Here is an 18,739-nt window from a genome sequence, read left to right on the forward strand (position 1 = left end):
TATACAGGTATACCTCGCCTTACGTCGGTAATTGGTTCCAGGAAAATGACTTAAGTCGAAAAACGACGCAAGTCGAATTTACTTGTCTCCGAATCTACTTGTCACTAGGCTAAACTATAATTTACTATTCCCAGTTCTGTATTTTATTTATTAATGCATTTTTAATAATGTATGGTTAATAAGAATCTATTTTAAGCTTACACACAAATAAATTTACGAATGCATGTACTGTACTGTAAATACAGTACATACTTGTAAACGTGTATATCTTAATATGATTTTATGTGCTTTAAACGCTTTTCTAGTGATATTACGACTCCAATATTTGTGGCGGACAGATGTAAAGTCGAATAAAATGACTTAAACTTGATTTTTATTTTTTCGTATACTTTTTTGACAAACGACGTATAATCGGGAACGACGTAAGTCGAGGTATACCTGTATTTATTTAGTTATTAGTGAAATCAGAAGTTGATTTGTTGAATTTTTCAAAATCAAACATGTTTTAAATCAACATTTAATAATTTTTTTAAATATTATCTTTTTTTATATTAATACTATAATTATAAAAATTATTAATTATTTTAACAAATATACATTACAAATATTTATTAATACAATGTAATTATTTACTTTTGATGATTGAGGAGTTTTGACAACATAGTGTCTGGATTTTTTAACTCCATTTGGAACAGGTCTTCTATACAGAACAAACTTGCTTCTTCTTCTACCCTTTTCACCTTGAGGTAAACATCCATTGTATCTAAGAAACAAAAGTAATTAACATGCTTGATTGACAAGGTTACATTTGTTTAAAATTTTTAATTCAATTCATTATTATTTATGAAAATTTAAATCCAATCATCATATTATGTTTCTTTTAGAAACATATACTTATTTATTCTCATTTACATACTGTATATTTATTAAAAATATTCTTATAAATATTATGTTTATTTTTTAAAAAATATTTAACAATAGATAAATCCAATCCAAACAGTGAACATAAAAAAATACACATTCCAAAACAATTAGTAAAAATTCAGAACTCACAAAATAAAGCATCTGTGGAGAATGAATAGTATACTTATTGTAATGCCTGTAGTTCTCTCTTTTATACTAGAAAGAAACCTAGAAATATTACGCCTTAACAACAGCATATACAGTACTGTACATCACATTACAGAAAGCAGCCATACAAAACATATGCCATATAGTTAGGAAATTGTTAAACATGATACCTATTGTACATCAATAACACAAACAATTTTCTGTAGCTAAGCCTTGACTTTGATTAGTCATAATATTAGATACCAGTATCAACTAAACTGGATGAATATAGATTCATCCAGTTTAGTTGATACTGGTATCTAATACTACAATTAACCAAAATAAAAATTATTATTATTTCTATTATATATTACATTACTTTATATAAATATTTTATTAAATTGATAAGAATTTTGATTATACAAAGATTCTTGCTTTATACTAAGAATGTAATTAAAAATTCCTCCCATTTCCTTTGTGAAATAGGTTTTCCTGTAGTTTATAGTCTAATTTACAACAAAAATAAGATCAGTAAATATTTTGTAACTGAAATTTATAAAGAAAATTTAAATCTTAATTTTGAGTCTAAATTCAGTTATTTATTTGAGTTCAATATATTGAACTCAAATATATATATATAAAATATATATTGAACTCAATGAATAGGTTTGCAATTTGAAAATTGTAGCCTAATAAAATACTATATATATATAGTATTTTATTAGGCTACAATTTTCAAATTGCAAACCTATTCATTTCCACTTCATCTATCTGTCCTTCGTTAATCTCGAGAAAAGAGTTGGCTAGATAAAAATTGAGATCAGATATGGAAAGCTTACTTTTAAATTACAATATGATTAAAAATTTCAGATTGGCATGTTGGCAATATTGCAATAAGTACTTGCTCCTTTCTTAATTTTTTTTTGTATTGTATAAACATTATATATATTGCATATTATGTCATAAAAAGTGTATTATACTGAGAACAGCTTTTCCAAAAATAAATTATTTTGACTAAAGATGTTTAAAACAATTTGCTTTAAATACACTTTACATTTTTAAAAAGTTTTGTTTTTTCATTTCATATGACATTACAAATGTTCAATTATAATTTTGTTAAAATCTCTGCATGATATTAAATGCATGAAATTTGAATTATATGTATATGTTACCGCTAAAGCTCAAAAGTCGTTAATGTGTACATTACCTAGCTAATCTGCAGATTAACAAGGGTGATCTGTTAAAGTTGCTAAAATTGTTCTATTTCTCAAATTACCTACTAGGCACTTGGTAAAGTGAAAATAAGAACTTTGCTGGAACAACAGCAACGTTTCTGTACGCTTAAATTAACATAATGTTCTTTATTTCGATATCTAAAGAATCAAGTTAATGCAATCAAACAATCGACAAATTAGTTGATAGAATCAATCATCAACCAGTTAAAAAACATACAGAAAATCAAATGGTTTAAAATATTTATACAATTAGGGAAATTATTATATAGATTTCGGGAATTTCGGGACTTTGAGTATCTATCTGAACTGAGGGGACCGAGACAACTTCAATGATATCCAACTTTTGGACCAGAGACGAAAAATAAAGTTATCATACTTTTTCTGGTGATTGCGTGATATAATTGTGCAGTTAATGTTACCTATGGTGAGAAAAATAGCAGCTCATCTATGATTCCAGCAAACAGAAGAAAGGAAACAGTGGGGACGCATGTTCTAACCTAACCTAACTTATTCTAATAAATTACTATAATTATTACCGACCAAATTACTAGAATAGGTTAGATTAGGTTTGAACGTGCGTCCCCACTGTTTTCTTTCTTCTCTTCGCTGGAATCAGAGACGAGCCGCCATTTTACTCACCATAGGTAACATTATCCAATTGTGTTTACTTATTAGTGCAGTCTAAAGATTGGTGACACTTTGAATTTCATAGCAATTGGTTTTTGCGACAAGCACACCTATTTGTGGTACATTTATTTGTAGCAAAGATCTTATTTTCACTTTACCAAGTGCCTAGTAGGTAATGTGCGGATTACCTAGATACTCTGCACATTACCTAGGTAATTTGAGAAATAGAACAATTTTCACAACTTTAACGGATCACCCTAGTTAATCTGCAGATTAACGACTTTCGAGCTTTAGCGGTAACATATACACTAATTCTGTTTTTACATAGTAGATACATTTATGAAAAATCCATATAAAAAAAATACTGTATGGAAAAATGGAAGATTGGCTCCAGATGTTAAAAATCATGATAAACCAATTAATATAGAAAGTGTGTAAACAAAATATTTCAACTTACTTATTAACAAAATTTAATTTTATTTTTATTTGACTTTTTCAATTAAATGCCAAAATACCTCTATCTTTTAACACCAAATCTATACTAATATTATAAAGACGTAAAATTTGTAAGTTTGGATGTAGAAGGTAATCTCTGAAACTACTCATCTGATTTCAAAAATTCTTTCACCAATATTTAGAATGGAACTTCAGGGTGGACATAGGATGTATATTATTCCGTTAAATATTCATATAAATTAAAAGATATAATCTAGGATTAAGGCTTTTATGTCCAACAGATAGCGCTAACTCCGCGAGTACTATGACCTAAGTTTGCTTTTCTGTGAGGATGAACTAAAGCAGATCATCTCCTATCTATCTATATAAATAAAAATGTAATGTTTGCTTGTTCCTACCAATTCCTTTGAAATTTTGACACAACATTGCATTCGAATACGCACGTTTTTATATAATATACATGTTGAAATTTCCCCACTGGGGGGAGAGCTTACCGTTAAGAACTCTGCTTCTATTTATACTATTTTAGATGCAGTTTTTTGCATTTTTGATTGTGTTTTAATAGGGTACGTCAACAGAATATATACTAAAAAGGGATTTTTCGAAAAATCCTCCCCACAGGGAAAGTGTTATACATTTATAATAACTTAGATACATTTTGAGCCACAACAATGCATGGCGGGGTATGCTAGTAGCACAATAAAACTAAAGACATGTATCCTAAAAATGTGCACAAATATCAAACTTATTTTAAAATTAAATACATTTTAAACAATGTCTTTTAAGTACAGAAAGGTTGTTTAACATTTCAATGACATGATCAGGATCACAACTAGTTGAAATTCAAATTTTAGTCAATCTGTTCCATTAATCTCCAGAAGTGATCAGCTTTGAAGTAGCAAAGTTCAGTCTTGATCTGTCTTCCAACATCAGCTTCCCAACCATTTTCATAAAATTTTTACTTCAGTTGGTACCAAAATCTCTCAATGGATCTGCAGGAGATGTATCAAATTCCATAATATATCAGCATAATGGGCAATGGCCATGTCTGGCCAGAAGATATATACTTGATCAGGGTAGTATTTCTTTAGAAAGGGTACTAGCTTCTGAATGTATTTTGAATAATTTCATGATGGAGAGCCATGACAGGCAAGACCCATGAATGTCCCTCTGGACAATTGCTAGCCAAATCAGAAGTTGAGGCAAAGAGAATGCCATTTGAAATTGACTTTAAAATCCACATCTAGCTTTTCTTTGGTGAAATATTTGGTTAGTTTTCATTATAACAACAATGGCTAGATAATTTTTTACACATCAAGAAAAACAAGTTAAATTCAAATACGACTAACTTGTAAGAGCCTATCCATCTATTAACGTTACTTCATTCTAATTTTAGTTGTGATTGTTACCAGCACATTCACTTCTGTAAAAAGTGAAGTGAATGTGGTGAAGTGGGACTCATTGTCCATGGCCTCAACCTTTGAGATTCCATGCAGCTTCTGCAAAAAGTTTATTTTTCATTTGCAAGTTGCTTCATTGTGTATTTTGGAGCAGATTTTCACTTCTTGAGAATCATTTGATGTTCCTTTAGAATCTAATGAACAAGTCAAAGAAATTTTGAAGTTTCTTCACAATTTTTTAAGTCCAACTTTTCTCAAGTCTTTTCCTCCAATTAGTTCATCTTCCTTTCAGTCATTTTCCTCCACTTTTGACCACTTCCAGCTCTTCTTTCTGCAGGTTCTCCTTGCTCTACCCCTGATGTCATACTTATATATGCTGTAGAACTTCCATTGCAGAGAAGTGTTTACCTGTCCAAGATTTCTCATTTTGTAATTTTCAGTGTAAAATCTGCCAATTACATTTCTTTGATCAAATTCATTTAATCCTTCAAATTTTCAAAATGGAACATTATTTATGCAAACTTTTTCAATAAATGGATTCAAGGACATTCCAGAGAGAACATATGATGTCTCATGTGCACATACAATTATTCAAAATTATTGGAAAACCTTACTGAAATTTGTGCAGATTTTCAAGATACACACTTATATTCTGTATTAAAAGAAATTAGAAGAACTGCAATTATACAAACAAATCAAACTTAAATTAAATGTTTTATCACTGCTTCAATCCCAGAACAAAGTCAGAATGAAAGACTGACTGGGTTAGATAGGTGACAAGCAGCTAATTAAGCAAACCAATGACATGTTTCATATGAAATAGGCTAAGTCATTGGTTTGCCTATTTAGCTATTTTCAATCTAGATGCACCCATTGTTGCTACACATTTAAAAAATTTGTAAAAATAGCTAAATCTTAAAATTTACTTAGCATATGTAGCAGTATTAAATGCAAATTCTATGAATTTTTTTTTTAAATAGTGCAATTCTAGAGAAGGAAGTATGAATATTTCTTCTTAGAATTAAAATAAAAGATAATTTTTTAAAAAAGACAAATTTATTAAAACATATTTATTAATCAAAACAAACTGTAAAAAAGAAAATTGAACTTTCTTTTCAGACAGAAATCAAAATTGTGTAAAAAAAAAAGTTGGAATTGGATAGACTCAAATATTAAAAATGATAAATTCCATTTATAACATAATTTTTAATATAAAAGCTTTGGTTAATAGATTAAAAATGAAATAATTAATTGCACTAGTATATAAAATTAAAATTACAAGTCAAATCAATTTTCCTTAAATATCTGTAGATTTTTCTTTTAAATTTACAATTTTTATAACTTAATCATGTACAGATTTAAATAATGTATATGTATATATAAAATAAATAAAATAATTTAGTTTTAATATTTTAATATCAATTATAGAAAACTTAATAGACTACTAAAACAGATTCAATCTTTCAATCTTTTAGAAAAAGTAAAATCAAATGATAACAGAATAATGAATAAATTATTTTAAACAAAATTTCTTTGAAAATACAAATAATAAAAATCAAGAAACTTTAAATTTAAAGGGAGGGAGAAAACATTCCCAAGATATTTTATATAACAACTATGACAAAAAAACAAACTAGTGTTTTCAAAAAAAAAAATAATAAATAATAATAATAATAAATAAATACTGTATAACCTTTATATTGCATTTGAAGATTTACTACACAGTTATTAGTCTAAATTTTTACCTACCAATTCAATGCAATCATTATTATTGATATATAATGTTTGCTTTATTAATAAATAAATCATGTGAAATCAAAATAATGATTATCATAAACATGCATTTTTATTTAAAACAATGTTTACTCTACTCTTGAATTAGTAATGAATGACAGTAAATCATTTCAATTATTTTATTTAAATAAGATATTATTTAGATACATTTTTATAAAAATATCAAAAGTTTCTGTAATATTGTTTTTTTCATTGACTGTATAATCTTAAGATTTTTCATGCATTCTGAAAATTCTTAACAAAGAATAAATGCCATAAAAAGTGTTGATCTTACAAAACTGACAGTAACCAATTTGTATTAATGATAATTCAAAGTATTTCAAAACATAAAAATAATTTATTAAGATGCATTTGAATAAAAAATTTTTCAGATTTTCCATTTTTTTCCATTAATTTTATATACAATGTTTGTATTATTAAAGATTAATTTACAATCAATTAATTATAAAAACATACAAAATGCATACAGGAATATCAAATTTAGTGTGGGATTTACTATGATATGGTTTATAAAATGCACCAGAGGATTCAATTAATGTGCAATGTCACTATAATGGATTATACTGTAGTGATCATTTTACATTATAGTCATTATCACATTATTTACAGCAGGGGTGAGCAACCTGTGGCTCCCAGGTCAAAATTTCCCTTCCAAATTTTAAAATTTTTGCTGCCTACTTTCTTAATGTTATTTTTCATAACTTAGTAAAAATTTAGTAAAAAGTGAAACAAGAAATTGGCTAACACTCATCAAAACTAATTTAAAACTAATGACTAAAACTAAAAGTGACTAATTAATATGCATCTATATCCTTAATTTAATCAAAATTATTCTTTTAATCACTATATCAGTTTATTTCTATTAATAGGACTTATCATACTGGTGTACAAGATTGCAGACTCACAGTTACACAGATTATTTTCAATTACCTGTACAGGTAATTGAAAATAAAACAATTTTATCTGTGTAACTGTGAGTCTGCAATCTTGTACACCAGTATGATAAGTCCTATTAATAGAAATAAACTGATATAGTGATTAAAAGAATAATTTTAAAAGTGACTAATATTCAACCAAATATTTCAGATATATTATGTTTACATCAGTGACAAGTCAAATTAAGTATACTTATGTTAATTTATAATTATATATGAATAAATAATTGTGATTCACTCAATTTTGTTTTCTTTTCTCATGTGGGGGGCCTGCATAAGTTCAAAAGTTTTAAATGTGGCCCTTATATAAAAAAAAAGTTGTCCATCTCTGATTCTCTTATATATATAATCAACATTTTCAAAATATATTTTAACAAAAAATGTCATAAATAAATGATAAAAAGTCAATCCAAAACACTTTAATTGTGTTATTAACATATATATATTTATATATATATACGCTTATATGTATATAATGGAAATTGATCCCAAACAACAATAGAACGATGTTAAAGATAAAAAATTATCCAAACATTAAAAAGTTAGTAACAAAATAAAACAATAAAAATTTAGATTTATATTTTTTTGTTCTTTGTTTTGTATCCCCATATCCTGGAGTAAATCTGTAATTAAATACATAAATAAATTTAGATTTAATATCATCTTTTCATTTCATCTCATTATTAGTTTTTTACAGATTTTATGCTCTCTTACTGAGTCAGTTATAATTTATTAAATGAAAAACCCCTTTTCAAACAAAGCAATAGGTTTTTTTTCCTAGTAAATGAATTCACACAATTTAGGGAATATAATTAATATGATAATTTTCTGGAATTCATACAACACTAAGTGGTGTATTCCTGCACACATTGCATTGACTTTGTTTATTTTCACTAATTTTAAGCGCAATATAAAAAGTGACAACAAAATATTATTATTACATTTTTTAAATAACTTTTGAACATGGCTTCAAACTAAAAAAAAAAATAATGACGACATATTTAGGCCAAGAGTTACAATTGTATAACGAATAATATAAAATTAGATAATACATGAAATATAAAACATCAGAAATATAGCTAAAACTATAAAATACGAATAATTCATTCAAGAAAAAATTTGTATCCATTTAAAAACAGAATTTATTACATAAAAACAACTACATTATACAGAAACATAATTAGATTAATTTATATAGTGATTATTGAAGAATTATCTAAGTTATATTTTAAAATTAATTATGAGTACTACTTATCAGTTAGATAAGTATGTATTTATTGATAGAAATAATTAGAACAACAAAGTTTGAGATATAAGAATCATTAAAATGATGGAATTTTGAATATGATACCAAGTTTCACACAAATTCTTCAATAAAATGATAGTTGTGTTTAATGCTTAAGTAAAAAAAAAAAAAAAACAATTGTGCATCAAACACATCATGATTTATTAATACTTTATATGCTTTATTTAGAAAAAGAAAAAATAATAATAATTATCCTTCCATTTGTCAACCTTGATTTCTCTCTGGTTATGGATGAGAAAGCATAAAAAGAAATTCATGATCTATAAAACTTCTGTTATTTGAAAAAAAAAAAAATTTGAAATATGATTCTTAGTATAAAATAGGAGCTCACGTAGTTATATATAGTCCTTATCAAAAGTAATTTTCCAGAATTTTATCTTGATCTAAACATTTATAAAATTATTATTTTCAATTGACAATTATTAAAAGTTATATCAATTAGATTTCATTTTGTTAACTTATTAAAACTAGAAAGAAATAAAGATAAGCTAAAACAATAGAGAAATAAAAACAAGAGTAAAGTACTGTATAATCATTAAGAAATAGCATTAATCTAGTAAAAACTTCTACACCATAGGAGAATTTAAAAAGNTAATCAAGAGTTGCGTGGCGCTCAAACAAAAGACGAATCGACGAGATTTGAAAATCGCGTAACTCCGGGTTCGCGTAAGTCGGGGTATGACTGTAATTAATTAAAACTAAAGATTTTAAAAACACTTTTTTGAAAAGTTTACGAAAAGCACTTTATTAATAATTTTCTTAGCGTGTAAAAAGTCAAGACAATTAAATTTAACATTTCAAGATGGTAAAAAAAATCTTTATTAGCTATATCATGATTTCATTTATTTCTGAATAGTACTAAATTATCATTTGACCGTGGATGACGAAGGCATTAACGTTAAGGCGTCAGTCTGCCGCTCTGGAGAATCCATAGTCGAATCATAGCAAGCAACTCCTCACGAATTTTTCATGGGAGGTCTAAACCTAGTGTTACCACCCATCCGGTTTTCATCCGGACAGTCCGGGAATTGACTAACTGTCCGGGTGAACTATTAATTTTGTTTGGGAATTTCGTAGAAATTGTGAAATTACGATGAAACAAAGTTTTATTTTTACAAATTTACACTATTAACAGCAAAAGAACTCACACTCACTGAAACTCATCTGCAATTTTGCCATGTTCGTCTGTTTACGTGTGGCGCGCAACCTGTCGAACTTTTGTTTTTGCTTGTACTGTACGATCGTACACGTCTACGAGCTAAGTTATCTACCACGTTATTGTTCGCATTATAAAATGACATTGCGCATGCGTCAGGAATTTCTGTTCGAACAAACCTGACCTGCCCTCCAGGTCAGCAATTTTGAAAAGGTGGCAACACGATCTAAACCAAATATGTTCAGTCCAGTCCTTCAACCACTTAGTTGCCTTTATTGTTGGCCTTGTCTAACTTTGCAGTATGGAAGAAAAGGGGCCTAGTGTCCAAAGAGCAAATAATAAAAATTTCTTCACAGACTTTTCTAAAAATAAGAAAGTGAATTAATTTTTTTTGTCATTTACAATTTGTAACTTTGAACTTGCTTTAACAATCATATCTACATATATAACCCATTCAACGGGTGTCTGTCCGCGTAACCGTTTGATAACGGACACTAGAGGTGCCCCTATCGTGTCATATTTGAAACATTCAAATTAACAATTTTAATTATTATTTAAATTAACAATATAAATTATTATTATTCATTTGGCCCATAAATTATTTGGTCAATATAACAATGTAAATAATTCAGTATATTTGTAATAGGAATTTATTATTTCAGGGGCTTATATCTTGCGAAGGGTCGCGAGTAGGGGTATGGTTCCTTTGACTTTATTGTTCGCACAGGGACTACAGTTTGGGGGGGTCGCCACCTCTTCATTCGGAGGGTAAATCTTACCATTGGGACTTTAACAGAGCTGTACAGCATATTGATAGGAACAAAAAAGTCAAAGGAACCGTGCCTCATGGAAATTTGTAAATAACGCCCACTAGGGGGCGTTCCAGGCTACTAATTATCTATAAATGAATGATTGAAACTTTAAATCAGTTTCATACATATAAAAACAGAATGTTTAGTATCTAATTTTATTTTTGGATTAAAATAATTTAGTTTAATGTAACTGATTACATTCAACATAAACAAGTAGGCTACTCGTTGCAGCATACACAAGTACTGTACATTGAGAACTGCATAAACTAAATGCTGATAATTGTAAATAAAAACTTAATTTCTAAGAAATTCTTTTAAGAATTTATTTTAAATTAACTTTAACTATTAATTTCTTGAAACTTCACTCTCTGCTAAATAGTAGTTGTTTGATTATCTAATTTTGTGAAATTTTTTAAAATTTGATTTAAATAAACATTAAAACAGTTAATTCACGAAGAAGAAATAATAGTTTTCAGCAGTTAGTTTTTCTTTGCATTTTAATAGATAAATGCTACAATTTATTATGGTGTATGATATGGTGAATCATTCTTTAAAAAATTTGAAATAATTTATGAGATACTTATATATATTGTAATATATGATATACAGTATACAGGGATCCTACCAAAAAAAAAAGATTTTGATATTACTACACAGCTTTAATTGTACCCAATTTTTTAACTTTGAACAAATTCAGTTTACTCATAAATTGATCGCAACACTGTCATTCATGAAAATGGTAATGCATTATTATTGGAGTAGTGCATTAATATTGTGTGGTTTATAGAAAGCAAAAATTACATTACAACTAATCCCACTTTCATGCAGAATATGGATGCAATGGGTTCTGTCCAATGATGCAATTAGAAAGCTTGATAAGAAGTTCTGAGAAAAAGGATCATAGTAAATATAAAATGTCTTAGGCCTAAAAGTATTACAGACAATTCACTTTATCCAGCAGAAAATCTTTCAAAGTCAACAGAAGTTGATTTGCAAAACGTCTATAGAAACTAGAATTTCAGAGTCTACAGTGTAGAGGATTATTCATAAGATATAAATTTTCTCCTATAAAATTCAGGTATTTCAGGACAATCCATCTGCTCTAGAATATATAGTTTACAAAGGTCCAAATAATTAAAGTGGCTATATTAACAAGCAAAATTAATTTTAAGGCTCTGAAAAACCACGTCAATTTGTAGTGACACCATTACATTCTCGGTGTTTAACAATGTGTGGTGCATTCATTTTGTCTGAATAGTGTACATTATTACAGCAATTTGACATCATTCTTAGTTTTCTGATGAGAAAGTGTGATTAATGATATTAACTTGATAATAGTGTATATTTGGAAAAAATGGGTGCACCTATGACATACAATGGGTATATTACAGTATGCCGTCAAACAGTACATTGGTGAACTGCGATGTACAAAAAATGTGTCTGATATTCACTGGTGAGTTCACTGGTGCAGCAAATAATAGGTATTGAACTCATTGGGTTATAGTAAACTCTAATGAAGGAATATGGCTGCCTCCATGGTTATTTTTAGCAACTTCATAAAATAATCATAAAAATTGAATAAGACAGCATGTAATTTTATTTAATCCTATACATTGTAATTAAATATATTATTATTTGATGATGACTTAAAAAGGATTTTTTAGTATGTCTAATTGAAACATATAGACATTATAGTTTTTGTATAGAGAGTTCTTTTAGGCTTCATCAAAACAGCAACAGCTAATGAGAATATTTTGTTATCATCATTTTTTGTGTTCATTTNTAAATAATTCAGTATATTTGTAATAGGAATTTATTATTTCAGGGGCTTATATCTTGCGAAGGGTCGCGAGTAGGGGTATGGTTCCTTTGACTTTATTGTTCGCACAGGGACTACAGTTTGGGGGGGTCGCCACCTCTTCATTCGGAGGGTAAATCTTACCATTGGGACTTTAACAGAGCTGTACAGCGTATTGATAGGAACAAAAAAGTCAAAGGAACCGTGCCTCATGGAAATTTGTAAATAACGCCCACTAGGGGGCGTTCCAGGCTACTAATTATCTATAAATGAATGATTGAAACTTTAAATCAGTTTCATACATATAAAAACAGAATGTTTAGTATCTAATTTTATTTTTGGATTAAAATAATTTAGTTTAATGTAACTGATTACATTCAACATAAACAAGTAGGCTACTCGTTGCAGCATACACAAGTACTGTACATTGAGAACTGCATAAACTAAATGCTGATAATTGTAAATAAAAACTTAATTTCTAAGAAATTCTTTTAAGAATTTATTTTAAATTAACTTTAACTATTAATTTCTTGAAACTTCACTTTCTGCTAAATAGTAGTTGTTTGATTATCTAATTTTGTGAAATTTTTTAAAATTTGATTTAAATAAACATTAAAACAGTTAATTCACGAAGAAGAAATAATAGTTTTCAGCAGTTAGTTTTTCTTTGCATTTTAATAGATAAATGCTACAATTTATTNTATACATTTGTGAAATTTATTCCTAACTAAATCATTATAAACTTAAAATCAGAATAAAGTGCATTTTTCTGTAAATATATTATTTATTAAAACTAACAAAAGTAAAATAATGATTAAACTTACCCTAATAAAACGAGTTCACCATATTTCAGAGTCTGTCCTTTATTAGGATTTAGTTCTGTTTCACTCCTGCTGTGTTCACTATGTTCATGATGTGGTGTGGATGGACCCGAACTTCCACTGGAACGATCTACTGATGATGAACAGCCGATAGACTTCGGATTATGGGAACTTTCAGCACTAAGGACCATCATATGAGAAAATAAGACTTAACTCAAGCATTTACAGACAAACGGCGAGAGAAGACGTCAGTATCGATCTGTGTGAGCTCCTAACACAGCAGGCAGTTTGTGCAGTGTCAACATAGCAGTCACAGCTGATCGACCTCACCCCCTGTAGTCGGGTCAGTAGGTTGCTGCTGCTGCTGCTGCTGCTGCTAGGACCCCACCAGATAAAAATAATGTTAAAATATAAAATTAAAAAACTCCTAGTATTTATAAATGATATTCTAGACAACTGGTAATTCGACACAGCAACAGAAATTATAAATATCAAAACGATATTTTTGTATTAAACGAAGCAGGATATGATGTCACTGCGTTTCGGGACAAACCGAATCAATTCCTAGAAACAAAGCAGATGAAAATTGATCCTGTAAATCGTTTACAACTAAATCGTAAACATATTTCCGTCGATATTTAAACTTATTAGAGAAAATTAACTAGTTCTTGAATTATTGAACTTTGTAACGCGATGCTAGAATAATTTTAAACTTTAAAATAATGATAAATTTCACGTTCAGTAATTAAATCATTACGTAGAGAGTCGTTTACCTTTACACGCCAACTGGAAAAGTGGCAATTATGTTAGAACAATGAACGAAAATAAATTTTTACACCTGCACATACACACGTTTAAATAAATAATTATTATTATTATTACACTTTTTTTCGTAATAATTAAACAAAATATATGTTTAAACGTGATAAACATGTTACGATTTCCTAAATTTTTTTTAAAGCTTAGCTTCATCTTTAATAAATTTTTTCCCAAAAGGAAACGTTGAACGAAATCTGATATTAACTTCCAATCTGCTTTAAGAAAATCGTTGGACGTGACAATATTCGACACTCGTGTCAGGGACGTTTCTTTCACGCAACGCTATACACGCCCGAGGGGGCAATACTGCATTAAGCTTATCCTCCTCAATGAGTGAAAAATGCCACTTTGGATATGACACGTGACTATTTAAAAATGGAACCACACTATCTACTTCTTTTAAGTGAAATCCGGTGCTGATACGAGCATTTAATTAATCTTATATTATTCTGTTCTTTTAATAATCAATCGACAGTTCGGTAGAAACGTGCCAAGCTACTCAGCTCGGTCACGTTCCGACTGTCTTTAGCTTTATTAATGCGAATAAACGTGACACTTCACGAGTCACGCTGTGTTCTTATTATCGAATGAAAAATCCTTACGAGAAAATGACCATATATAGAAAGATACGGAAAATATTAAAAATTTAGAATTATAAATCATACATTAATTCCCAGAAAACCGAAAAAAATATATACAGTACAGTATATACAATTTATGAGAAATATATAAAGAATAAATTCTGTAAATGTAGATAAAAATTTAACAAACAGGAAAGATAGGTTTTAGAGATAGAAATTCAGGCACATCATATTCGTGATATGTAATTATTAAGCGAGTACGCAACTATTAGTTTATGCGAAACGACTGATGCATCGTCACGTAAATTTACATGTCAGATATGCTTTTGTAAGGGGAAAGTACGAACGTAATTGACGCCGTAATGTCCCAAATGATTCATATCAACCTTTAATATTTACATTTATATATCATATAAATGAGATGTTGCAAAATGACTTACAGATGACGCTTTTAGTTTTGTTTCTTAAAGAAATTTTTATATCCAGGAAAGAGAAGATCTATTCGGGGAATAAACTTCAATCGGGAAACAGTAATCTGAAATTCACTAGAGACAGAAGATAATTAGGTGACACTTCCTGACTAGAAGAATGACTGGATCTATCCATTTATCTGATCACAACAGCGATAAAATGATTTTCTTCCTAACTCTGATTAGGATGCTTTGTAGCTTGTTTCTATAATTAAACAGTGCTGAAACTGGTCAGAATACATTTCATAAAACAAAACAACTTATACGTTTGAAATAAATTCAAGAAATAAAAAAAAATTACTATACAAAAATTAAAGCTATCATCGTTTTTATAATATAAATTTTCTAGAATTATTAATTTTAGCTTAGCATTTTTACGCACAAAAAATAAATTATTAGATTTTCATGCAGATTAACAAAATTCTTCATTACATGTATCATCCTTATAGTACAATTAGTTTATCGACCGTATCAGTTAATTTGTAGGGCTATCTTATATGGCTGATCTTTTTGCAACTGCTTTTTCTCAGAACAGGATGTCGCCATATTGATTCTTTTTCTTTCTTTCTTTGATCAATGTCAATTCAAAGATTGGAAGATATGGTTGTTAATAAGGATGCATGTTCTATCATCTTAACTTGCTATACTATTATTTCAGTTGACATAACACGAAATAGTAATCATTTTATGGATGAGATGGTGTCTTTTGTATTATTAACATGGTAGAAAACAAGCCACTGGAATTTTATCTTAATACATCAATAGCATGACGATCTACCATATATATGCAATCATTTCAATAAAAAAAAGTTTAATATCATATTGCAATTTTATGCCATTTATATAACTTCCATTTTTTTTCCAAAAAGCCATAAATTTTATTTTAATACAAGAATTTCTATTTCATCGAGACAGATAATTTAGAAAATTGCGTCGATGTTTTAAGTATAAAATAATAGGATATTATTAATAATTTTTATAAGAAATAAATAGAGAAGAAACGTAAAAGGAGTCACAAAATGAAATGATTGAGATGAGTCAGACGAGCCAGATGACAAAAACTGATATGCTCCTTCAGAACAAATTTCTTTTTCTTCTTTTAATACAAACGTAAGTGGACAGTTCAACATGCCAAATATATAAGAAAATACCATGACAGCTAGAACTGAATGTTTTTAATATTGCCACATCAAAAAGAAGGGAAAAAAGACTGTAACAATATTATTAACGTAGCAAACATCGACCGTTATTCTCTAACACAGCTGACTCGAAATCACGTGTATAACAGAAAAATCGATTGCTTAAAAGCGAAAGGAGTCAGTATCTGTCTACCGCGTCGTTTATGAGTAGAGTTGAGTGACTGTACTACGTATTTAGAATGCAACACTGATAATGGTTGCGTCCAGTCGTACCAAGTGGAGGAATCGTCTGGGTTGATCGCTCGACGACTGAACATCCTGTTCACAATGACTCACCTTCATTAGACACTGACGTTCGCTAGATAAATTCACTTTTTGAATGTTTATTACTGGCATCAAGCAATAGCAGCAGCAATTTCGAAAACAAAGAGGGATGAGCGGGATGACCGGGGAATTCGACTTTTTTACTCCATTTATCAAAATCAACTCTTAGTTAAACAAGAGTTCTTGTTATCTAACTGGAAATCGGCTATTAAAATCTAACTTCGCTTCGAAATCTCATTTACAACAAAACAAATTAAACGCTTCGGAAGGAGTATTTATTCATTAAATAGCACGAAAATAGAATTTATTGTTCTAACGATAAAGGTCTAATTAAAGAAATGCATTTTCTTCAATGAGGTTGGAATTCTCTGCAGGATTCATTCATCCTTTCTACTGGTCGAGAGTTCATTGGTCTGATGTAACCATTTCCAGCATGTATTTTTGTTACCCATTCTGATTCACGATTTCTACTTTTTTTATATGTTTCGAGACCGATTAAACTACACCAACTGTCACGACTGTTTCCACTTCGTTTCGTTCTTCCATGGTTCAATTAATGGTGCAATATACTTCTCTTTGAAGCGTAATTGTATAGTTGTTTACAAAATCATATTTCGAATTTTTCACCTATAAATTCTAAAATTACGTCAAAGTTTTCGACCGAAAATACGATCATTTTTACTTTCAGACCTACAGTTGTGTTTATAAAATGTCCAATTTAATTATCAATTTCACTATAAAAAGTTCATATGATGTCTATTATGCTGTATATTGTTTGTTACTTCCAATCGATTTTTCAAAACAATTCAACAAACCAGGCAAACATAAATTTAATTGATCATTAACTTTCGTGAGTTTCGTCACGAAAGAAACCTATGACATTTTGGGAACTGCTAAAGAAAAAAAAAACTACTTGAAATACAACATAACATATGACTTATATATATATAAGGACAACGGACTAAAATACTAAGCAATATTGTAAATTTAATTTCTAGTTATAAAAGTCGTTACTTGTAACATAGTTAAATAATAGATAATGAAAATTAAAAAATAAATAAATAATAAAAAATAAATAAAATTTTAATAAATGAACGCGCCACAGTTAAAACGTTACGAAATAATAATAAAAATTATTACTGTGTGCATTATTATTTGTAAAAATAGCAAATATAAAACTTACTAAATATTTTTCAATAAATAAAAACCAATTATCTTTGGGCAAATTTGTAGGTCGCGAAAAATATCAAAACAAAATATCCATAATGTATACAAGTGAATTTTCACATTCGCATGTCAACTTTTAAATATTAGGTAACATTTTCACAAAAATGTAAGAAATTCAGTTAAAAATATCAACCACCAAAGAAAAATTTCAGGTCAGCAAAACTAAGATAGCAAAAGACATTTTTATCATTATCATAAGGAGTTACAGTCATACCCCGGACTTACGCGATAACCGCGTAAGTCGGGGTATAATTTTGCATATAAACACATACAAATTATTTTTAATTGGGACCGGACAAAAAGAAAACAATAATTTAGAAAAAAAATGTTTAATAAAATCTTAGATAATACATACGTATAACAAATTATATTATTATACAAGTCTTTAATAATGTTAGCTTTACATTCCAAAGATAAAGTTTTTCTTTTCTTATTTGATGCAGAAGAATCAGTTCTTCGTTTGGATGACATAGTAGAGTGTTAAGATTAATCATATTCGTTATTGTAAACCGCGCTTAAGTTAGGCGTCATCTGTTCATTTCTTTTGTATGTCCGACGATCAAAAGACCGCTTGGGATCGAGTCTGTTTATAATTTGAAAGGTAATCTTGTCAGTTGTATATACAAAAGGTAAATTGTTTACAAAATGAGTCTTTGTTTATTATCTGATAAATGTATACTTTTTTCGTCAATTGTTCACGATTGCAGATGCCTTTTGTGTAAAATCCAAGTCGGATGTATGTAAGCTAATAAATGTTCTCGTTAATCTTATCTCGCCTTTTGGTTCGTT

General features: G+C 28.6%; 1 protein-coding gene across 2 annotated transcripts in view; it reads right to left on the reverse strand.

The window, feature by feature from the left end:
- LOC111623665 (protein pellino-like) overlaps nt 1–18,739 on the reverse strand; it is a 97,262-nt gene that overhangs the window by 31,171 nt on the left and 47,352 nt on the right. For both annotated transcript variants that reach the window (XM_023366334.1, XM_023366335.1), the window contains exons 2-3: nt 13,394–13,570; nt 634–763 (exon numbers count right to left, since the gene is read on the reverse strand). In XM_023366334.1, the coding sequence (XP_023222102.1) occupies nt 634–763; nt 13,394–13,570 (307 nt within the window). The remainder of the gene's footprint in view (nt 1–633; nt 764–13,393; nt 13,571–18,739) is intronic.

This window comes from Centruroides sculpturatus, unplaced genomic scaffold (assembly GCF_000671375.1).
Source record: "Centruroides sculpturatus isolate CEXI.00-Female unplaced genomic scaffold, Cexi_2.0 scaffold176, whole genome shotgun sequence".
Classification (NCBI taxonomy): Eukaryota; Metazoa; Arthropoda; class Arachnida; order Scorpiones; family Buthidae; genus Centruroides; species Centruroides sculpturatus.